The sequence below is a fragment of the Talpa occidentalis genome, unplaced genomic scaffold, assembly GCF_014898055.3.
Source record: "Talpa occidentalis isolate TD23 unplaced genomic scaffold, MPIMG_talOcc4v2.1 talOcc4.9, whole genome shotgun sequence".
Lineage (NCBI taxonomy): Eukaryota > Metazoa > Chordata > Mammalia > Eulipotyphla > Talpidae > Talpa > Talpa occidentalis.
Genome location: NW_023605305.1, coordinates 5120190 through 5143311, shown reverse-complemented (window position 1 = coordinate 5143311; position 23122 = coordinate 5120190). Strand labels below are relative to the sequence as shown.

General features: G+C 63.8%; 3 protein-coding genes across 3 annotated transcripts in view; 2 read left to right on the top strand and 1 right to left on the bottom strand.

Annotated features, from left to right (window-relative positions):
• The window catches only part of CASZ1 (castor zinc finger 1), a 41042-nt gene extending 39544 nt beyond the window's left edge, over positions 1–1498 (top strand). The window contains exon 14 of the mRNA XM_037500151.2: positions 601–1498. Coding sequence (XP_037356048.1) covers positions 601–943 — 343 coding nt within the window. The 3' untranslated portion in view covers positions 944–1498. The remainder of the gene's footprint in view (positions 1–600) is intronic.
• Positions 1499–4526: 3028 nt separating this feature from the next.
• On the top strand, positions 4527–13389 carry LOC129145116 (zinc finger protein castor homolog 1-like). Its single transcript, XM_054691157.1, has 7 exons — positions 4527–4581; positions 5175–5326; positions 5434–5575; positions 8067–8815; positions 8884–9057; positions 11827–11945; positions 13272–13389. Exons 1-7 carry the CDS (start codon positions 4527–4529, stop codon positions 13387–13389), a joined length of 1509 nt encoding a protein of 502 aa, XP_054547132.1.
• Positions 13390–16604: 3215 nt separating this feature from the next.
• Positions 16605–23122, bottom strand: part of PEX14 (peroxisomal biogenesis factor 14) — a 111624-nt gene continuing 105106 nt past the window's right edge. Inside the window, exons 7-9 of the mRNA XM_037501102.2 lie at positions 22727–22824; positions 19653–19744; positions 16605–17962 (exon numbers count right to left, since the gene is read on the bottom strand). Coding sequence (XP_037356999.1) covers positions 17515–17962; positions 19653–19744; positions 22727–22824 — 638 coding nt within the window. The 3' untranslated portion in view covers positions 16605–17514. The remainder of the gene's footprint in view (positions 17963–19652; positions 19745–22726; positions 22825–23122) is intronic.

Below are 23122 nucleotides of genomic sequence, written 5' to 3'. Positions count from 1 at the left end.
GCTACTCTGACCCGAGGCTGGGACCCTAGTGCAGGCCTTGCCAAGCCACAGTACATGGAGAGGCTCTCTTTGACCTAAAAATAATGGCCTTAACTTGTAAATCCCATCGAGCTGAGAAGCAGCGAGCCCAGCCCCTGTTTTACTTGAACCCAGAACTTGCAAACATTTCAAGCAGCTCTGCACTGCTCTCGGCCCCGGGCCAGCCTCTCCTCGCGCTTCTGGTCTGCAGAAGCGCCACCTTTAAGTGCTGAGCCCCACCTTGAAATCGCTGATCAGGTTCTGGAAGGATGGGCTTCAGGACCCAGGGCCTGCTCCCCAGCCTCCCCTCTTGCCGGGACCGGAGCATCGGGAAGGTCACAAGCAGGAAGATGTACTGAGGGGCTGGCCGGGATCCCAACTCGGCTCAGGACAGAGGACACGGCAGTTCTCTCCGTCCTTTCTCCCGTTGGCATCTCAGGGAGCCTGAGGGCCTAGTGCTGGGGCCACGGAAGGGACACGAGGTCACTGGCAGGACCCCTCCCTCCCAGGGCGCCCCACCAGGGTAGGGCCGCCCTGCCCAGGCCCTCTGGACTCCACCTGAGACTCTTGTGCCTCTTGCAGCTTCCACTTCCGGACGGAGGGAGGAGCAGCGAAAGGAAACACAGAGGCGGCCTTCCCAGCCTCGGCCGCTGAGACCAAACCTTCCTTGGCCCCCTCATCCCCTCCGGCACCTCCTGTCACCGCGGCCACAGCTTCCTCTCTGGAGGGGCTCGCTCCCAGCCCGGCCACGGTGCCCTCCACCCCCACCCTGCTCGCCTGGAAGCAGCTGGCTTCCACCATACCCCAGATGCCTCAGATTCCAACGTCAGTGCCTCACCTGCCCACTTCGCCCTTGGCAACGACTTCTCTAGAAAACGCCAAGCCCCAGGTCAAACCCGGATTCCTCCAGTTCCAGGAGAAGTGAGTCCCTCGATGAGCCGGGAGCCCCGTGCCCGCCGCGCGTCCCGGGATAGGTGCTAGTGAGGGCAGCCAGGAGGCCCCGCGCCTCGCCCTGCGATCAGCCCTGGCGGTCCCAGCCTCTCGGGGACACAGTCGCCCGGCGCCAGGCGATGTCCTTCTAGCCAAAGATGCTGCTGCTCAGACCCCCTGCTGCTTCCGGCGCAGGCGGCCGTGGGGGCACGGGGAGGTGGCGGCGGTAGCGGCCACTGCCCCAGAGCCAGCGGCCACTCCGCGAGGACCGGCCGGGGGCTGCGAGCGGTGGCCCCCCGCGGAGGGACTGCAGCTCCCTCCAGGCCTCCTGTTGGTGTCTGGGGCTCGTGCCCCTGGCTGAGTCTTTGCAGACGAGCAGCCCCGGGGGGGGTGGGGGAGGGGAGCCCGCGCCACCTGCGCAGAGGTCTGAGCTCTCAGGGGTGGACGGGACCCTCCTCCCTGGACGGTGGTGGCTCCTCGCGGTGAGAACGGCGACTCTGTATCGTTACGTGTGCGGCTTCCTGTTCTCAATAAACGCAATAAATTGGATGTGAACACACACCGGAGTGGCCGCTGTCCTCCCTCCTGAGCTCCTGGGGCCGGGCCGGCACGGAAGGGACCTGCGCTCCTCTCTGTCTCTCCCCCAGCTCCCCTTCCTAGTTCCCCTCCCCGGAGTGGCAGCCCCCTTCTTTCCCAGATGGGGTCGGTTCGGGGACAGCTGCAGGCGCCCACCCGCCAGGAAGAGGCTGGGACCCAGCTCCACCGCACCGCCTGGGCCCGGGAGGCCGGGCTCTGCAGCTCCCAGGAAGACCCGCCATGGGGTTGGCCTGTGGCGGCCTGTGCCCACCCCACCACTCGGCCGGCTGGGGAGGTTCCCCGGGTGGGGGGGCGCCCCAAGCCCCACATGGACCCCAAAGGCCCAGCGGCTGAGAGCCTCAGCAAGGACCCTACACCAGGCACACGTCCCTCGGCCAGGGCCCCTGGTCGCAGAGCACCCTGAGGGCTGCCCACCCATCCACACCCTGTCAACCAGCCAGTCCAGGGCACTGCCCATGCCAGGCCCGCCAAGCCCTCGCTGGCATCCTGCCAGGGCTGGCAGCAGCATCCTTTATTTTCATATCCCAGAAGTTTATTGCTGCATCCTTATCTATAATCCTGAGGTGTGGCCTTGGAAACTACGTGTCCCAGCATGCAGTGCTCTGGGCACCATCAGTTCCCAAAAGAAGGCAGCAGAGCATGCTGGGATCTGTAGTCTCCTCTGGCCGACTGGTCCTGTGGGGCGAGAGGGGCCATCTCCCACCTCAGGAGACCGGGAAGCAGAACCCCAGCACGAGCAAACGTCAGCACATCGGTGGGGAGGGCCACGGGAATGCCAATGACCTTCTGGGCTGTGGTTTCATTCCAGCGATCCCTGCCTGGCGACAGACTGCAAGTATGCCAACAAGTTCCACTTCCACTGTCTCTTTGGGAACTGCAAGTACGTCTGCAAGACTTCTGGCAAGGCTGAGTCGCACTGCCTGGACCACATCAACCCCAACAACAACCTGGTGAATGTGCGGGATCAGTTTGCGTACTACTCCCTGCAGTGTCTCTGTCCCAACCAGGTCAGTGTGCGGCAGGCGGCGGGCCTGGGGAGGGGCAGGGAGGGGAGTACCCAGGTCCGCTCCTCCAGGCAGACTCTGGTTGTCATGCCCGTTTTAAGTGGGTCTCTCCAGACTCTGGGAAGGATGCTCTCTGCCTCTGCGCCCCTGGGCAGGGTTCCAGATTGGTGCATTGGTGAGGCCTGTTGTGTCACCCTAACCATTAGTGGTGACTAAGTGCTGGGTAGCCACTGTGCACTTGGCATCACTGTGCCCATCGGGAGCAAAAGCCTTTCCCTATGGCCTAGAACTTTAAAATAGGCCCACTGGGCAGATAGAGATTGAGCTGTCCATGCCCCAGACGGGAAAGACAGAGCCAGCATTCACCATAAAGGCTGGTAGTGATTGCCTGGCAGAGCTTATTGAGCAGGAGTTGGAGCTTCAATCTGGGCAGACAGATGAGTGCTTGGATAGGTTAATGATGTCTGAGATAGTCAGAGAAGAGTGCTGGGAGGGATTAGTGATGTCTGCTCTGAGTGTGGGCTTAGAAGAGATGGGAAGGACACCAGGTAATATGTTCTAGTCAAGAGACGAGAGACATACTGCTTCTCAACATGTAAAAAAGGTCACTACAAGATTGTGTTTCCCTGATTTTGAATGTGGAAAAACATATGTACAAAGGGCCCACCACAGCGCAGTTGCCTGGGACAGGTAGGAGCTCAACGTAGTCACCCCAGCCTTTCCTTCGCTGCAGCACTGCGAGTTCCGGATGCGCGGGCACTACCACTGTCTCCGGACTGGCTGCTACTTTGTGACCAACATCACCACCAAGCTGCCGTGGCACATAAAGAAGCACGAGAAGGCCGAGCGGCGGGCGGCCAACGGGTTCAAGTACTTCACCAAGCGTGAGGAGTGTGGCAGGCTAGGTACCCACGGCCAGGCTTGGGGCATGGGGGGACTGGTAGCAGTGGGCAGGGCTGCAGCGCTGGGCCCTGAAGCCCCAGCGGCCTGGGCCACCTCTCCTGGCACCCACCTCTTGCTCGCACACGAGGCTCCATTTTTTGTTAAAAACAGCATAGCTGTCAGAGGCCACGTGCTGTCGAAGTAGGAAAACACTCGATACCCAGAGAACCCAGAAAAAGGGGTGAGGGTGACTCAGAGCCTCCCACACCCCCCAGCAAACGCCTGGGGCCCTGTCATCAGAGACCAGGCCTAGACTAAGTTCCTCCTCCTGTTCATTTCAGGAGGGCGGCTGATAAGTCTAGGGCTTCCCAGAGCAGGCTCCCTGCTCCCGCATCTCCTTCCACGCCTCCAACTAGACATGGACCGTGGTTCATGCGTTGGCTCAGGAGCTGTGTGTGGGGTTCCGTGCTACAGGGGGTGGATGGGGTGAGAGTAGAAGGAATGGCAGCTTAAGCCTTTTGAGGGTCTCCTGCTCTCCCGTGGCCGGCCCCAGGCTCAGTGCTGGGAATCTGGTGGGACTATGAGCCCATGGAGGGCATCTGTGACCCGGGGTGACCAGAAGGATGTGCGCAAATGGTCCTGAACTGGGGCTGCAGATGCCTTGGTGTTAACTCTGCTCCTGAGAGCTTAGCCCCCCGCCCCAGAACAGGAGCTTCCCGGGAGCGCCCCTGTCCCAGCCTGCCCTGGGAATGGGGAGGGGGCTCCAGGACCAGCAGGCTGAGGGCAGAGCCCACCCTCCTGCCTCTTGATGGAGCCACATTTTCACGGGCCTGCAGAGGTGGGCTGGAATCTGCCCAGGAAGAGCCGGCAAACTGGAGGGCAGGAGGGAGCCAGATCCAGCAGGGCGACGGGCTGCGGGCAAGGCTATTGTGGCCGAGGTGGCATGGCAGCGTCTGGGGGAGCAGAGGGGGCCTGCTGCAGGCCTCATGGGGCGGGGGAGATCCTCACTGTCAACTGCAGGAAGGAAAGGAAACAAACCCTTCCTTCAAGTGTTAATTCAGAAAGAATTCAGGGCCTGGGAGAGGGCTGGTAACCATGGCAGCCGATGTCAACACTTGTGGCCTCTGCTGTTCCTGGGCTCGGCTTACAGGTGTCAGGGTAGTCCCCTCTTGCTGTTATTTACTCAACTTTGGGTGTTTTTGGTGGTAGCTGGGCCAAACAAAGCCGGGGGATGATATAAGACACCTGGCCAGCTCAGGTGCCATGGCAACGGGCAGGCCTTCACCTGCCCTTTGCTGATACAGTTTCAATCCGCCAGCCCCATTTATTCTCAGCCCAGAGCAAAGCAGGGTGGTGGGGGCAGGGCGGAGGGCTGCCAGCATCTGAACCAGGTCTGGGGGCAGCGGGACCCCAGCCTCCTGGAGATGTGGGGCAAATGGCCTGCTGGGTGGTGGCTGGCCATCGGGCACAGGGTCCTGGAGCCCATGCACCACTCAGTGTGTGGAGCCTGGACGGGCCATTGTCAGGTGCCTCTGTGCCAGGCGAGGGGCACTGGACAGCAAGTGGCCTAGGACCTACTGGGGTGGGCATAGGGGTCCGAGCCCCTCCACAGGGGAGTGCCCTCTGCCACACACCGTCTGTCTCGTTGGCCACGCTTGCCCATGCCCAGCATAGTGCCCGCGGGCGGTAGTGCCCTGACCAGCGGCCAGCTTGGGGGCTCACGCCGAGGGGCTGTGTCCACAGGCTGCAAGTACAACCAAGTGAACAGCCACTTCCACTGCATCCGGGAGGGCTGCCAGTTCTCCTTCCTGCTCAAGCACCAGATGACGTCCCACGCCCGGAAGCACATGCGGAGGATGCTGGGGAAGAACTTCGATCGCGCGCCCCCCTCCCAGGTGAGCGCCTGGGGCGGACAGAGGCGCCACCTGTTCCGCGGCAGTCTGTCCCCAAGGGCGGCACGGCCCCCGGCCCAGCTTGCTCAGGGTCCCCCGCTTTCTTTCAGGGCCCCCCGAGCCTGCTGGACACCGAGACAGACGAGTACATGGACTACACGGGCTGCAGCCCGGGCGCCGTGTCCTCTGAGTCGTCCACCATGGACCGCAGCTGCTCCAGCACCCCTGTGGGCAACGAGAGCACCGCAGCAGGTGAGCGCGGCCAGGAGCGGGCACCGGGCTCCGGGGGCTACTCGCACGGGCCAGGCCCCTCCTCCCAAGGCCCAGCCCCGTTGGGCCCCTGTCAGGATAGGAGGTTCATGGTCAGGTGGCTCAAAGGCGGCCCCGCCAGGGGCCAGCTGGCCTCGGGCCGTGGGCACAGAAGCCACCTCTGCCATCTTGCCCTCCTCCCAGTACCCGGCCCTCGGCTTCAGCTTCCAGGAGAGGACCAGGCTTGTCCTCTCTGAGCGCTCAGAATAAAGCAGCAGAGCCGCCAGGATGGGGCCGGCGGGCAGGGCAAGCAGGGCCCAGGGCCCAGGGCAGGTGCCCACCCCCAGCCAACCAGCCCTGCCGCCCTTGTCGCCAGGGTCCCAGCCAGGCCCTCCCCGGCCCGCCAGGCCCTCCCGCACCGCCCGCCTCTCTCTCCTGGGCACCCTCTCTTCTCTGTGGCGCCTCTCTGCTCCTCATCTGTCCACGTGTTTTCACACCACACCTGCTCGGCCATTGGGTTTCTCATTTTGGTTCTTTATTGTTTGTCTGTTCTTTGTTTTGGTTTTCGTTTTTTTTTTTTTTCTGCTTTTCTCCACCCTCTCCAGGCTGCCCGGCTCCTCCTCCTCCTCCTCCTCCTCCTCCTGCTGCCGCTGGTGACGAGGCTGCCCGCGTGGCTCCACCGCCCCCCCTGACCCCCGCCTTCTCACCGGCCGTCCTCCGGGCGCCCCTCCCCTCCCTCCCATGCCTCTTCTCTCCGGCCTGTCTCTCATACTCTCTGCCCAGCGCCTCCAGGGGCCTGCCCCGCCCCGTCAGCAGCCCACCCAGCTTCCCGCCCGCCACTGCCACTCCACCGTCAGTAAAAAGTGACGTCCCTCTAGTGCAGGACGCCGCAGGTAACTCGCACTCGCCTTCTCTGCAGTGTCTGCGGCCCCGGCCGGCCCTTGAGGCTGTGGGCCAGCACCTGACCCTTTCCTGTGGCCTGCCAGGGCTCCCCGGGGGTTCACCCCACCTCAGCAGCTGACCAGGATGGCTGTGGCCGCCCCCGCCCCCCCGAGGCCTGCGGCAGGGCAGAGCCTGTCCCTTCTGCTCTTGGGGGTTCACCTGGGAGCTGGCACAAGGGAGGGGCAGAAGCTGTTCCCGGGAAGGTGGCTGGGGCCCAGGCCCTGCACAGGTGAGGAGGGTCCGGAAACCCCATTCCTGGAGCCAAGCAGGAAGGGGGTGTCGGTGGCCCAGGCCCCAGGCAGTGCTGAATGGCAGAGGTGGCTCCCTTCCGACCCCCAGGGAAGCCCTCAGGGATGGCCCTGCTCTCCCCGGCCCTAGGCGACCCCCTGCCCCCCTCTGCCTCTTCCTCCCCTCCATTCTTGCTGCATTTGTGCCTGAGCCTGGCACTGAGCGAGCCAAGGACAATGGCAGGGGGTCCCCTGGTCCCCTGGTGCAGGGACATTCTGTCGCTGAGATCTGTGGCGTCAGACCAGACAGGGCCGGGCCGCACCCACCCGCCTCTCCAGGGCTCCCTGCCCCCCTCATAGTCCTTGGCTTCCCTTCACCTGCTGAGGATGGGTGGCTGCAACTGTTCCCCAAATGGCCAGTGAGGCGGGGTGAACCCCCAGGGAGTCCTGGGGGCTCACCCCATCTCAGCAGCTGACGAGGATGGCCCACCCGAGGACGCCTCTCGCTGTTGGCCACGCGTCCCCAGCTGCCCGTGCGGCCCCAGAGGGCTCACGTCCCCTCGCTCTGCAACGTCAGGGCTGAGGTGCCTTCCAGAAACTCGCAGAGGCACAGCCCTGGCGCTGGCCGCCTTCAGCCCAGGGCAGCGGTTGGGGGTTGGGGTACAGAGGGGCGCGTCTCTGGCTGACCCCTGCTGTGGGCCTGGCTGCTCGGCTGCCGGCTCCCGGCCCTCTAGGGGCAGGAAACCTTCAGACTGCAAAGAACCTTCTGGTATCAGGAGGGGAAGGTGCTGCTGCAGGCGGGGAGTCACACCCCAAACAGCCCCCGGCGCTGGGCGTCCCCGCGGCGAGCAGGCTGGCGGGGCGCAGACGGGCGGGCGGGCCGCCGGGGAAGCTGGTTAGCCGGCGGGAGGGGAGCCCGGCCGTCCCTTATTAGCGGCAGGCACGTGACGGCGTCCTGGCCCCCGTCCAGCCCGGGTAATTACACTCCGCCGACCTAGATTCCCCCTTCAGCTTCAATTAGCACCAGGACGCGTCCTCACGTCCCACCCCACTGGCCAGGGAGCGGCCGCCACATCCCCCGGAGCCGCCGGCTCTGGTCACGGGCAGACCCGGGTGACGGAGGGGAAGCCTGGGGGGCCCTCCGGGGAGGGGCGGCGGGGAGGCCCCAGGGCCCGGGAAGCCGGGGGGTGGCGGCGCGCTCGGGCCCCCCCCCCCGACGGGGCGGGCGGGTGGCGGGGCTGGCGCGCTCGGCCCCCGACGGGGTGGGCGGGGCGCGGGGCCCCGAGCATGTGGGCGCTGACCTGCGCCCCCTCCCCGCCCCGCAGGCAACACCATCTCCATGCCCACGGCCTCCGGCGCCAAGAAGCGCTTCTGGATCATCGAGGACATGTCGCCCTTCGGCAAGCGGCGGAAGACGGCGTCGTCCCGCAAGATGCTGGACGAGGGCATGATGCTGGACGGCTTCCGGCGCTTCGACCTCTACGAGGACTGCAAGGACGCGGCCTGCCAGTTCTCGCTCAAGGTCACCCACTACCACTGCACGCGCGAGAACTGCGGCTACAAGTTCTGCGGGCGCACGCACATGTACAAGCACGCGCAGCACCACGACCGCGTGGACAACCTGGTGCTGGACGACTTCAAGCGCTTCAAGGCCTCGCTCAGCTGCCACTTCGCCGACTGCCCCTTCTCGGGCACCAGCACGCACTTCCACTGCCTGCGCTGCCGCTTCCGCTGCACCGACAGCACCAAGGTCACGGCGCACCGCAAGCACCACGGCAAGCAGGACGTGATCAGCGCCGCGGGCTTCTGCCAGTTCAGCTCGAGCGCCGACTGCGCCGTGCCCGACTGCAAGTACAAGCTCAAGTGCTCGCACTTCCACTGCACGCACCCCGGCTGCCGCCACACGGTGGTGGGCATGTCGCAGATGGACTCGCACAAGCGCAAGCACGAGAAGCAGGAGCGCGGGGGCCCCGACGGCGCGGGCGGCCCCGACGGCGCGGGCGGCCTGGACGGCGGGGGCGCGCTGCTGCTGCTGCAGACGGCGGCCGCGGGGCTGGGCCTGGCGCTGGGCGACGCGGGCGACCCCCCCGGAGCCGCCCCCGCGCCCCCCGCCGCGCCCTGCGCGCCCGCGCCCGCCGGGAGTCGTCGCAGGACGAGGAGGAGGAGCTGGAGCTGCACGAGGAGGAGGCGGACGAGGACGACGACGACGACGACGACGAGGACGACGACGACGAGGACGACGAGGACGACGAGGACGAGCTGCAGACCGACTCCGAGGAGTCGCTGCCCGACGCGGCGGCGCGGAGCCCCGAGCGCGCGCCCCCGCGCCCCCCGCGCCGCCCGCGCCCCCCGGCCGCCGCCGCGCCCTAGCCCCGCCCGCCCGCGCCCCCCCCCGCCCGCCCCGCGCCGCCGCCCCCGGAGCTGTCGGTTCTGTGAGAAACGGTGTTTATGGGTGACCCGCCCCGTGTCCAGAGCCCGCGCCCGCGCGGCGTCGGGGGCGCCCCGGGCCCCGCCCCGCCCCGCCCTGCCCCGCCCCGCCGGTGCTTCCGGACCCCGAGTCCGTCTCAGGACAGAGGCGGGGCCCCCCCTGGTGCTCGGGCGCCCCCCGCCCGGCGCGGCTCGGTCTTCTTCAGGGAATCGGAAGGTGCTCTAGGCCGGCGGGAGCGGCCCCCCGCGGCGGCCCCGGGCCCCCCGCGCCCGGCGGGGTCCTCACTGCTCAGGACTGGGCCGGGCCGGGCGCGGACCCCGCCCCCCTCCAGAGGCCGCGCCGCGCCCGGACCCCCGCCTCGTGCGCCCGGGGAGGGGCCTCGTCCGAGGGCGCGGGGGGCTCGACAGGGACCCGGAGAATCTCAAGGAATTGGCGGGCGGCGCTGGGGCCCCCCCACCCCCGCAGGGCCCGCCGGAGCTGCCCCGGGGCCGGGCGGGGGGCGGGGGCCGCCCGGGGTCCCCCGCGGAGGCGCCCCGCCGCCGGAGGAGGCCGCCCCGGGGCTTTGCTCCTCAAAATGGGAAAAAATGCGCGAGTCGTACAGGTTTCCCTGCAGAGGTTCCTCCCTCCCGAGAACAAAGTGGAAAGCGGGGCCGGGAGCGCCCCCCGCCCCCCGGGAGACCCGTGCGCGGCCGCGGGCGACGGGCGGGCGTTTTCGGGGCCCCCGCGGGGGGGGCGCCGTCTTCACACTCGCACTGACGGGAGCTGCGTGATTCCAACTTCTAACTTGAATTTTGTAGACGAGAAGGAAGGACTGTCCTGTCGACGCGGGTTGTAGTTCATTTAACATTTGAGTTTTTCTCTTGGTTATGCGTGTGGCTTTATAGGGCTTCCCCCCACCCCCCCGTTTGGTTGATGACCCTGTTTGGGGCGCCTCTTGGGATCTGAGTCCCTTTTCCGAACATGCCCGCTCCCTGGAGAACGTGGGGCCCTGGGTGGGAGCCCCCCCCCCCCCCCGCAGGGGGACGCCGGGCCAGGGCTCGGAGGTGACAGGGACGAGGGCGGCTGCCCAGCCCCTGGGGAGGGACTGCCCCCCCCCCGGGGCTCCCCAGAGTGTCGGGGGAGCCTGACTCGACGGGTGGGGGGGGGTGGGGAGTGGTTTCCTTTTTCTCTTTTTTGTCCTCCTGGCTGCCCACAGCCGGAACGCCAGGCCCATCTGACCGCAGCGGGAGGGAGGGAGGCTCAGATGGAGTGTACCCCCAGATGGAGTGTACCCCCAGATGGAGTGTACCCTCAGATGGAGTGCACCCTCAGGTGGAGTGCACCCTCAGGTGGAGTGTACCCTCAGGTGGAGTGTACCCCCAGATGGAGTATACCCTCAGATGAGTGTACCCCCAGGTGGAGTGTATCCTCAGGTGGAGTGCACCCTCAGGTGGAGTGTACCCCCAGGTGGAGTGCACCCCCAGATGGAGTGCACCCCCAGGTGGAGTGTACCCCAGATGGAGTGCACCCCCAGGTGGAGTGCACCCTCAGGTGGAGTGCACCCTCAGGTGGAGTGCACCCCCAGGTGGAGTGCACCCCCAGGTGGAGTGCACCCTCAGGTGGAGTGTACCCGATGCAGATCGTTCTCCCAGACAGCCCCCACCAGAGCCTCCTGAATCCGTGGGCGCCCCGCTGCTGCTGAGCTGAGGTTCGCCCAGACTTCGCGCCCCACCGTAGACCATGCGGGCGGAGTTTTGTAAAGGAAAAAAAACATTTTTCAATGTAGCAAAATCAAAAGAAAAAAAAAAAAAGAGAAAAGAAGATGCCGAAGTGCGAAGTCTAGCCTTTTGTACCTTCATATTGCACACTAGGACTACAAGCCATTGCTAGCTCATTTTGAATTTTAATGTGTAATTTTTGTTTTATTTTCTTTCTGTGGGGAAAACAATGCTTGATCCACCAATGCTCTTTTTAATGTTTTATAACTATGTATGTGTATATATATAAATATAAATGCCATGTATGCACAGATGTGTGTATCTATATGTATATACATATATAGATAGAGAGAGATATATAGAGGTTTTGAGACAAAAATGCAGAACGTGAAAACCGAACTGAACAGCGTGTGCTCTGATTACTTGAATCTGGTCTCCTCGGCACCTGGTTATTAAGAACTGAATATTTTTCCACTTGAATTTAGTGCTATTAGAAATTTAATATATGTGTTTTATTTATTTGATTTTTTTTTGCATGACTGATGCAAGGTTTGACATTTTCACTCAATAAAAACTGGAAAAAAAATCTGTCAAGTTATCTTTATTTTCATAGTCAGCCCCCAGTGCTGGCCGTGACCCAGGTGCCAGCCCCGGTGCCAGGGCCGGGAGGGAGGGGGCTGGCTGCCCTTCGGCCCCGGGCAGGCTGGTCGCACCCTTGGGACAGGGCCGCGGTGTCGGGTCCCGCCTGGCTCCAAGTGACCTCCTCCCCTAGCTCGGCCTGGAGACCCGAAAGCGGCTCAGGAGCCACGGCGGGCAGGCCCGACTGGCACAGAAGCCTGGCCTCGGGCACAGGCCCCGCAGGCGGCACGGCACCCCCCCTCCCGTCACTGGGCTACTGGGCAGGCGCTTGGCAGGGTCATCCCTCTGCCTCCTCCCGCGGCTCCTTCCTCCTTCCTGCAGGGACCTGCCCGGACTGGGAACGGCGCGTACCCGGATCCGATCCGGATGCTGGCTCGGCTCCTGTCTGGAGCTCGCCCGGAGCGCGCAGGGGCAGAGTCAGAGGGGGCCGATTCCTGGGTGTGCGGCTACCAGCCCTGCGCCAGGGGCGCCCGCGGTGGCGGCCTGGCAGGGGCAGTGGTGACCCTTCCCGGGAGACCTGCCCCCTGCAGCACCCGGCGGCTCCCTCCAGGCCTCAGGGAAGAGCCTGGGGGTCCCCGAGCTCACCCGCCTCGAGGAGCGTCCCCCCCCCCATGGCGCACCCTGGGGCAGGAAAGGGCAGCAGAGGCTGGGGGGCCTGGGCCATGGCGCCCCGCGGGCCGCCCCGCGTCCTGCCCGCCACAGAAGCCCGGTTCGGCCGGGCGCGGGCCTTGCCTTTCTTCTCTTCCTGGAACGCAGCCCGCAGGCTATTTACATAAATATGTTTGTAACAGACGCGAAAATACAGACTTTTTTCTGTCTTATTAAAATGTTCAAGTTGGAACTCGCCTATTGTTTGTGGATATCTCGATTCTGTTAAATAAAACAGTGACTAATTTGTGGGATAAAACACAAGTTCAACAAATTAAAACCATTATTGGAGCTTCACAGGCCCTGGTGGGCCGGCCGCCCTCCCGCGGGGCCTGAGGGGAGGCAGGGAGCCAAGCCCGGACCTCGCCGGCGAGTGGGTGGTGCGACCACAGGGTTCCCTCTGGGTGCTGCTGGGGGTGGGGCAGAGGCGGGCCCCAGAGGCTTGGGGGAACAGCTCCCAGGGGCTCCTGGGGCTCAGGGGCATGACAGTGAGGACTCAGGACAGTTTGCGGACCTTGGCCAGACCCCCGTCCCCGGCGCTTCTGGACCTGGATGGACCTCAGCGGCACCCCCCACCCATCCCCCCCGGTGCCCCGGCCTGGCCGACGGCTGGACCGGCTTCCAAACTGGACTCGGGGCAAGGCAGGGACCAAGACCCAGGGAGACGGTCATGAGGCTCTGTGCCTGGCCCAGGGAAGGGGGCACGGGGTCTAGGAGGCCGCTCAGAAGAACCTGGTGGTGGGGAGACAAGGGCCAGCGGCGCAGGATGCCGCACCCAGCCCAGCCCACTGCCCCGGCTGAGCAGAGCCGCCCTTACCACGCTCGTCAGGAGCTCGTGCCCAGAGGTGGTGCCCCCCGGAGGGAGGGGCCTGCAGTTACAGGGGCCCCCACCCCAGGGGTGTGGAGTGGGCCCAGGCCCCAAACACTCCCTGTGGCTTGTTGGCCTCAGTAGGAAGCTCAGTAAAACATGTTTTCATTCTGGGATTTAATTAGCTGTGGTGGCGTGCGGCTCCTACACCCAAACTGGGGCAAATTCAAGAGTTTTGTAACCTCTTGGAAAGAGCCAGAACCAGCTGCACAGGCTTACGCCAAGCTGGTGGCCTGCCCTCCACCCACAGGCCTCGGTGCTACCAGCAGCTGCAGCTGTCCCAGCAGCCCTGCGCCCGGTCCACCTGCACCAACCCCACAGGGGAGCCCCTTCCCTGCATGGCCAGCTCATGTGCCCGGGCCACCTGAGCCCCCGAGGGCAGCGGGGGGTGAAGTGCAGAGGGAGGCCCAGGACACAGGGCTGACGGCAGGCCCCTCTGACAGGCTGGATCATGGGGGCCTTGCCTGTGTCACCCTAGCTGGGACAAGCCACCTCACCCTCTGGGATGGGCCAGACGGGGAGCGGCTCGCAGGAGGCCCGTAGCCCATGCAGGAGGGGCAGCCAGACCTCCGCCGAGAGCCCCACGCCCACAGCACTGGAGGGAGACACCGCAGTTCTCCCAACGCGGACCCCGAGGCCCTGGCCGGAGCCTCTCTGAGGCTGGCAGGGTGCCCTGGACCTGGAGCGCTGGGAAGGCCCCCGCCGGGCTGGCCAGCCAGGGCTGCGCGGGGCCCGCACTGAGCTCCCAGGTGTATTTAAAAACATGGCCCTGGCACCTGCGTGAGCTGCCCGGGACTTGCCGGGGTCGGGGAACGCTTCGGCCGTCCCGCTCACCGAGCAGCGGGATCGCATCTCTTCTCAACAGCAACGAGCTCGGCGGCGCTCAGCAGCAGACTGTTAAGGCGTATTCCTGAGTCAGGCGGCCGGTCCCCCAGCAGGACGGAGATCCCCCATTCCAGGGAGTTGGGGGGTGGCCGCGGGGGGCTGGAGTGCGAAGGGTAAAGAGACCCCCAGGGCAGGGCCAGCTTGGACAGCTTCCTGTGAGGGGGCCCGCGGAGATGCCTGCCGGCAGCCGTCCCTTTGTGGGGGCAGGGCCTGCTTCCAGCGGGCAAAGGAGCAGGGCCACAGGCGCTGCCGGGGCAGGAGGGGTCCGCCAGGACCGGCGTCCAAGCCCAGGTGTGCGCTGCACCTGAGGCCGAAGCACTGCCACCTGCGGGCCTCACTGGCACCTCGAGCCCGCTGTCGGGAGCCTCTGCGCGTCTCTGGGTGCCTGACAGGAACCATTTTAAACAAACAGACAAGAACACTAGGGATTGAGTAACCTCCCCGGATCAGCCGTCAGGCCCGTCGGCAGACATCTCCCGCCCTTCCCCGTGGGTTCTGGAGCGGGGCTGGGGGGGCAGGGCAGGCAAGCAGAGGTGAGGCAGGTTCTGGCTCCAGAGAACTCGCCCCCAGTGTCCCCGCTGGCGCGCCCCGAATCGAAGGCGCAGCGCTCCCCGCGGGGAGACGAGCAGGCCGCGCGGGCGGAAGAGGAGCTTCCCGGTTTTATTTGAAAGGGGCGCACCTGCGGGCGCCGGAGGGCTGCTGCCCCTTCTACATTGATTAGGATTTAAAATATCTGATGGGAGCCTTCCACGATCTGAAAAGAAATCAGCATTTATGGGTACACACTCAGCACCCCCTGCATCCCCTTCCCCAGGAGGGCCCCGTCCCCACGCCGGGGCGGGCCGGGACCGCGGAACACACACAGGTGGACGAGGGCCGGGCCCGGGCACGCTCCGTCGCCGGCTCCTGGCCAGGCTGACCCCGGGCCTCACTCACACCCGGCACCAGCGGGGCCCCCGCAGGAGGGCCGCCCAGGCGGAGCCCACGAGCCGCTGCGGGGCTGGATCACCCGGGCCAGCAGAGCCACCCTGGGCCTCCCAGCGCGGGGCAAGTGCTTTCCTCAAGACACGCTACAAAAACACATTGTAATTGAGCTTAATAATCTTCCCCTTCCAGAAAGGGCCTGACAGGCGCTGCCTGCGCTCACTTCTGCCCCATTCCAAATATTTTTACCTTATTTGGATGAAATGCATTATTTTTCTAATGAAAGGCTTTTTTTCAAAGGGCTGTTTTTCCTCCGTCCAGCAGCTGCCTTTATTAGGCAGCACTCACGCCGTTTTGGGGAGGGGTTTTTTTCTCCCTGAAATCACGCCAGACTCTCTGTCCTCAAAAGCCGAAATCAGTGCTTGGGACCCAAAGGACAAAAGGCCTCCGGGCCCAGGTTTCCATCCCTTCCTGCCTGCACGGGAGCCCCCAGGCAGGAGAAAACTGTCCCCAGCCCTGGGGACGCTAAGGCTGCAGGCGGCCTGCTCTTGGCCAACAGGGCTGTGGGCATGGCCGGCACCCCACCCAAGAGCTCAGCCGGGTCTCCGTCCAGCCCATCTGCCCCTGGGGCTCCCTGTCTGGGGCTGCTGCTGCTGCTCGCACTGAACGGGGGGGGGACCGGGAGGCTCCATCCATTTCCACCCACTGAGGCGCCATGGAGGCAGGGAGGTGGGCAGGCAGGCGGGAAGGCCCAGAGGCCAGGGGGTGCTTCAGAACAAGCCTCAGCCCTCCTCTCGCGCACCTCTGGTCTGGCGCCCCAACACTGGCATCCTCATCCCCAGGGACTAGAACCCTGGCTTCTTTGGGGACAGCAAGGAGGCAAAGCCAACGTTCCACGTGTCGTCCCCAGGATGCAGGTGGCAGGAAGAGAGACCACAGGGAAGTCACACGTGAGGTTCTGAGCAGTGACGACACCACCTGAGACCCCAGGCCGGAGGGCTGGACACGTGGGAGGTGGAGACAGGCTCAGTGGCCGTGCGTGACTAGACCCTTGGCGAGCCCGGGGCCCAGCAGCAGGGGCGGGTCTGCTGCGGGGGGAGGGGTGAGCCCTGCAAGGGGTGAAAGTAGGTGAAAGGTTTCCTGAGACAAAACAGCCCCGAAGTCAGGTTTCCCATCGTCCAGGGGCCACGCAGCGGGCAGAGGCGGGAGGGGCAGCGGCAGCTGGCGGCGGCTGCGGTCAGAAGGCTGGCAGGGCGCGCGCCCAGGGGTACATACTGCGCTGCACACTCAGCTCCGAGGGCGCCGCCCCTGCACTGTCCCCTCAGCCTGCGCCCACACAAGGCCCCTGGCGGAGGCCAGGCCCTGTCCCCACACCCACCATGGCACCTGGGGCTGGAGGGCGCGGGTGCTCCGCTGAAGGATCGCCCTGCACTGTTTTTCTGGGTCTAGTCTATGCCGTGTGAAGGTTAAAGGGAGACAGGGCGGGTGAGAGGAGACGAGACGGGGGAGGAAGAGAGAAGGAGACACTCTCCTGGGAACACATTCATCCATTTAAGGAAGGAGAGCTCATCACACGCAAGCCCAGGTCTATATACAGCAACCGGGAGGTCCCTGCTCCGCCGGGCAGAGAGCCGCTCCTCGGCACACGCTCGGGGGGAGGAGCAGCCCCCCAGGTCCAGGTGGGCAGCCGGAGAGGCCTCCGGGACGAGGGGACAGGGGCAGCCCAGGCCCAGCGCCCACCCACGACCCCTGTGCAGACCCGCCACCAAGCCCACCTGGCACGGTCCTGGCCTAGGCCCACCTCAGGGTACAGGCCCTGAGCAGACAGGGAGCCACAGGCAGGAATTAAATAGTGGCAACTCATATTTATTACAATTATATACAGTCGCATCTCATACTCTGGAACCTACGCCTGATCACACAGATGAACTTGTGTTTCTGGGAGGGGAGGGCAGACGGGAGGCCCTGCTCCTGGCTCCCGCGTGGGAGGGAGTACCGTGTCCCCCTGGGGGGCCGAGCCCTGATGGCAAGCGAGGACGCGCAGTGTGGTGAGAGCGTGTGGGGCCAGGAGGGAGCAGGGCACACGAGGGCTGGGTGGGCACACGAGGCCGGCAGGCGGGCAGGACCTGGGGGCCTTCGCTGAGAGAGGAGTTCAGTATGTGGCTTCTGGAAACAGAACAAGACGGCCCTGCGGCCCGTTGGTCCCTGCTGAGAGGAGCGTGGAGGGGCGGGAGGGACGGGACAGCAGACACCAGGTCGCCGTGGCACGTCCTCGCTGAGGGTCAGGAGTCAGGTGATTAAGCTACCTCTTGCCATGCACGGTGGTAAGTTAGCCAAGATGCTCAGCAGACACACCCTGAACGGAACGCCCGCCTGCAGACGGGGCTGATGGCACGCGACACCACGACTTGGGCACCCTCGGCCTGGCGTGGAACGAGGTCAAGGGCCCGTGTGTGGCTGAGCGGAGAAGTGATGGGGGCGCAGGAGCCGGGGCTGGCGCTCAGGCAAGAGGAGGCGGGTGGACAGAATGCGAGCCCGCGTGCGGGCGGAGGGCAGGGGCGCGGAGCAGGGACCAGCAGGGCCCGACAGCTCCGCCTCCACCTGCCCACGGCCGCCCTCCCCCCGCCAGCCAGAGGAGGACGGGCCGGCCACGTCCCAGGTGCCGGACGGCGACCCACGGCGGCCTAGTCCCGCTCGTTCTCGTTGCTGGCACCCTCGGGCCGCCGCAGTTTCTCCACCTGCTCGTTGATCTGCCCGTCCCCGCCCCGGCGGTCCTCCCGCTGCACCCCCAGGCAGTCCTCCTCATCCACGTGGCTCACGTCCTCGTCCTCCTCGTCCTCCTCGTCCTCCCTCTTCTCCTCCTCGCCCTGCACCTCCATCCTCACCTGGCCCTTGACGTCCACCACCCCCTCGCCCTCCTCCTGGGGGCCCAGTAGGTGGTAGGCTGTGCTGGAGCCTTCGGGGCTGTGGCCCTCCTTCACGGGCGAGGACGACGTGGACTCGTTGCTGACGGGCGAGATGTCGCTGCTGCTGTGGTGGTTCACGGCGGCTGGGCTGGAGGGCGACGGTGACTTGACTGGGATCTGCCAGGAGGGGATCTTCGGGGCCGACGGGGACGGTGGGAATTGCCTCCTGGCAGAGAAGGGGACACGGGCAGGGCTGATGACAGCATCCCAGGGCCCCACCTTTGGCAGAGCCACTCCCTGCTGAGCCCTAGCTCAGGGGCACGAGCCTGAGCTCTGCTGCCCACCCCATGTTCCCTCCCTCCCCTGTCTGTCACAACAGCCTCCTGGCTGGTTGGAGGTTGGAGCAGCTGAGAGGGAAGCCAGAGGTGCCCTGTGCTGCCCGCAAAGAGCGCTGCCCATGGAGGGTGCCTCCTGGGTCGTCCCATCCTTGACAACTGCTGGATAGCAGACCCCAGGGGGCCTGCCACACCCTAGAGTCCAGTCCCTCCTGCTCTTACACACTGCCCAGCCTCTGCCCTGTGAGCCAGAGAGGGCAGCGAACCAGGAGCCCAGGTGGCCAAGATACCTGACCTGGCCTCTAACTAGTCCACAGCCAAGGAAAAGTGGGGAGGAGCCAGCAGCTGGCCAGAGGCTCCAGCAGGGTATCGCTGGTGACTTGCTAGAAAACCTGAGTTCAACACTCAACAGGGAAGAGCAGTTCTCAGCTCCTTTCCCGCCTTGGGTGCTGGGCCTGCAGCCAGCCCAGACCGAAGCCAATCTCAGGAGGGCCCTGGAGGGCAGGACCACTTGGCAGTGGCCAGGAAACCGAGCTCCAGGCCAGGCAGCCCATCTCTGGGCCGAGAGGATGAGGGCCTGCTCCCTTCTGTGCTGCCTGTCGTCCTTGGCACTGCTCCCCGCCCAGGCCTCACTGCAGCCCAGGCCACATTGTTCACCAACATCAAAGACGCCAACGAGAAATTCCACCATCCATTTTCTTGGCCCCAGCGTTACCCAGTGGCCTGCTCTCTGTCCCTCTGGCCTCAAAGCTTCCTGTTTCCCAGGTCTGGAAGCAGAGGGTCTCTCCTGATGACACCCCCAAGCTTGGTCATGACTCTTTTAATGCCACATGCTGTTCTTGAGAGAAGCCCTGAAATGGGTGGCCCAGGAAGATGGGTCCTTGGCCCCCGTGCTTCCTCACGGCACCCATGCAGTCTCGCGTGGGCCGAGCTGGGCACCCTTCAGGTGGGGTGACCAGTGCCCCAGGTCCCTAGCACGTTCCTGGGACACAGGACTTCCAGCTTTGAAACCAGGACAGGTGGGCCACCCTGCATTTGGGGCTGTGCTGGTGACAGCAGCCTCCCTTGGGGAAAGGCTGTCACTGGGGAGGGCCAGCAGAGGGAGACCCAAGGAGGTGGAAGAGGCAGAGGCCGCTTCCGCACTGCCTATGCCTGGAGTCGGGGAGCTCTTCAAACCAGGCAGACAGAAAGTGGGGACTTTCTGTGGGATGACGCTGTCACCAAGCTGACAACAGGGTGGGGGTGGGGGGCAAGGGTGAGGAGGGGGCTGACTGGGGTCCCTCTTTCAGGGTGAGGGAGCTCTCTGTTCACATTCCTGCTTTCTTACTGTGCCCGACCAGGTCTTGACAGGCCGAGGAATGGCCTGTATTTCAAAACTCTGAGGGTGCTGCAGACTGTCACCCCTGGGCTGGGGAGGGAGGGAGCCAATGAGGAAGGATAACAGAAGCTCAGAGGACTCTTGACTCACTGCTTGAACCGTTGGCTCCACCAGGGGCCAGACAGACAGGGAGAGGCACCCCCCCTCCACACATGACCGCGAGAGACCGGCCCAAGAGCCCCGGCCAGCCCCATCTCTCCTACCGATTTAAAAGCAGCCCTTTCAAGGAGTTAATTTCCGACTTGAGTTCATTGATGTTCTGGGACTCCAGGATCCAGTTGGTAGAAGTGGTGGCCTGAAAGGGAACCAGGGTCAGTGTAGGTGTCCCCAGCCTGCGACCCCAGACGCCAGGGCGGCAGGTGGGCCTGGGGACATTCTGTGTCCTGAGAGGCAGCCTGGAGACCCCCTGGAGGGTTCTGCCTCTGCTCATTCAGGGGTCTGCCTGCCTGGGTCTCTGTTTAAATGAGGACACCCTTAAAATAAACATTCACACCACTCTGTTTGGAGAGCTGACAATACTAAGGAACCGTGGCACATACTTCGATGTAATAATGGCATCCTGGTGATGTAAAATAAAATTAAGGACAACAATAAAAGAGACCTTTACCTCTCAGAAACACAAACCGAAGTGTCTGCAATATGAAATGACTCGCTGTCGGGGCTATGCTTCCAAAGAACTGGGGGTAGGGGTGCGGCAGAGATGGGGGAGGGCTGGAGGGGGTGGCGGGCTGCAGCCAGGAGATGGGGCCCGGGGGTCACTGCACGGCCCCTCCACTATGTTGCACTGGGCATGTTCCATCAAAGGAAACTTAATGGAGTAAACCACACCATCTCTACCAACTCCCTGCCCCCCCGAAGGCCCCTCCTCAGAACCATCGTGCCACATGCCGAGCCTGGTCCCCGCCCGCGCCTGAGGGTCTGACCGGCCCTCGGCTCAAGCAGGTCTGGACCCCAGCTCTGTGAGGTCCGGCCTGGGACCGCGTCCCGCTGTCTGCAAAGTCACCCCTGCAGGGCCGTTCTCTGTCAGGACTAGATGCTCTGAAGGCTCGGCAAAGAGAGTCGTCCTGCACTTCAAGTCCTTCCGCCAAAAGCCCACGGAGGAAACACGCACCTCCGGCAAACGCCACCTTCCCCGCACACCTTTCCCCTCTGAACCGGGTTCTCTCCCAACCCCAGACAGCCACCCCTTGGCAAGCTAAGTCGGCTAGAGCGCAGAACAGCTGAGCGAGTGGTCTCCAAGAGGGCGGTGGCCAGCGACCGCGCTGCCTGTGAAGTTTAGGGGCCATTCCAAGTGTGCAGGCTGCACGGCCCAGGCCGCAGGCCACGTGGAAGAGGTGGGGGCCTGCCCTCTGGACACCTAGCAAGGCCTGAGGCAGAAAACACAAGCTGTGAGTTCAGAAGCCAGGAGCCTAAGAGAGCAGGCCATGGGGGGGCAGGCGGAGGGGGCACAGGGAGAAGCCCCTCCGAGGTGCTGCAGATATTGGGAAGAAAAACCTGGGCAGTGTCAGAGGCAGCACATGCCAGCGCCCGCTGCCCTCACACACGTCTCCTGGGGGTCCCCACTCCAGACCCCCAGACAGCTCAGGTCCAGGAGCCACTGTTCTGGCTTCCCTGAGACCTTGAAAGCTCTAGCAGCCCATTAACAAGGGAGCAATTTCCACTCACCGGCCTACAAAGGACTCAAATTTCCAAACGCATATGGTGCCAGATGCCAGGATTTAGAAATAAAATCTGACATCTGGGGCTTTTTAGCCAGTCTCTTTAAAAAGCAGTTGTAGAAAACTCCCAGCCTTCAGTTTTATGTAGGTTTTTTAATTACTTAACGCTCTTCTTTTTAATTTTTTACAGTGCTGCAGTAGGAGTTTGGAAGCCAGAAATAAAAACTTACATTACAGCTGAGAAAACACCACTCTAAGTCTTTGGTTTATGGGGTAACCGAAGTCTTCACACATCGGAGTTTAGATACCAAACTCACTAGCTCTGCTCCAGTGCAGGAGAGAATGGGGTGAGGGGGGAGGCCTCAAAAAAAAAAAAAACAAAAAAACACCAGCACAAGAAGCTCTCAGCCAGCTCTCAACCACCAAGCACAACCCCGGGCCCCTCCCCTCTCAAAACGCAACATGTGGTCTTAATCTTAATGCTTAAGGTCTGAAAACAGTTTTCCAATTTCCGGAATGGCTTCTGGCCATTGGCAGGCCACCCGCCGAAAGATAATAGAGCGAGCAGGCGGGCGCGAGGCGGCCTTCCCGGCTGCTTTATGGGCCGCCTGCCTGCGGGCACGCACGGTGCCTGGAGGCGGCCACCCCACCACAGTCATCTGAGCGAGTGTAGGCAGTGTGGGGAGCAGGGGCACCCTCTTCACAGGATACCCCAGATTCCACTGGAAATGGAAACATTCCTCCTTTTCTGGGTTTCGAAGTGCAGAAGACCTGAGCACCAGCTCACACGGGGCGGCACACCAGGGTGGGGTGACTGCAGGACCTCCACTCAGTCTGAGCTGCATGGGAGCAGCCCGAGGGCAGCACGGGGTGGGGGACCGAGACCAGCCTGTCCACAACAGAGCCTCGGGGTGACCCACGCCCAGAACCCAGGCCAGACCCTGCGATCCTGGGGACCCTGCAATCCTGGGGACTGATGAGCAAGGCGCATGCAGAGGGCGGTAGAGGAGGAGCCCAGCAGCTCCGCCTCCGCGACGAGGCAACACTGCAGCGAGCCTGCCCTCCCTCACCGCCAGCACTCAGCAGACTCTGACCCCCGTGGTCTGACGCTGAGCGGTGTGAGAGCTGGGAAATGAGGTATGGAAACCACCTCAGTGGAGCCCAGTTGCCTCCGCTCTTTTTAGGTGAACTGACCTGGAGATTCGGGTTCAGAGAGCCTGCCCCTTGCAGCCAAGGCCAGCCCAGCATCTGGGCAGGCTCCTTTCTCCCCAAGCTCTAGAATCCTTCCTAGCACTGTGGGGACCTGCAACCTAACTTGAGGGGAGAGGCCGCCCCACATCTGCACCCACCACCTCCAAGAGGGTCCCGTGCTGCCTGGGGAGCTGCCTCCTACTGTGAGGTGACATGAGACAGAAAGGAGGGTCTCCGTGATGAAGGCCAACCGCCCGTGCCATGACTGCCTCCTCCCTCTGCAGGGCCAGTGTGGGCCTGGGGAGAGCGGGCGAGAGGAAAGACGACATCAGACCCCTCAGAACGCAGGGAACCCGGCGCAAAGGACAAGAGCGAGGAGCCGGGCAGGGCGGCCTGGGCCTGGAGGGGCAGGGGCCGGGGGCAAGTACCTTGGCTGTGGCCAGTTCATGGGCGAGCTCCTGGACTTTCTGCTGCTGCTGAATCAGCAGCTCCTGGACAGAGGCTAAAGTCATCTGTAACTGCGTCACTGGGGAAAGAGCAGTCGTATCTCTGTTAAACGACACACGTCTCTGTCCACACACCTAGAAGCTGCTACATCTAATTTATTCGCAGACAGCCCCACCCCCACAGTCCTATAATTTATCTGCACGCTGGGTGAGCTACCTGCACTGTATCTTAACCTCCAGTATTTCTACTTTATCTTTCTATTGTGCAGTTGTCCGTGGTCAACAGTATATCCGTCCAAAACCTCTCCCCTCTAATTATATCTGCCTGTGATTTGCTTGGCTCTTGCGACTTTGGCGCTGTCTGCATCCCTCATCTCC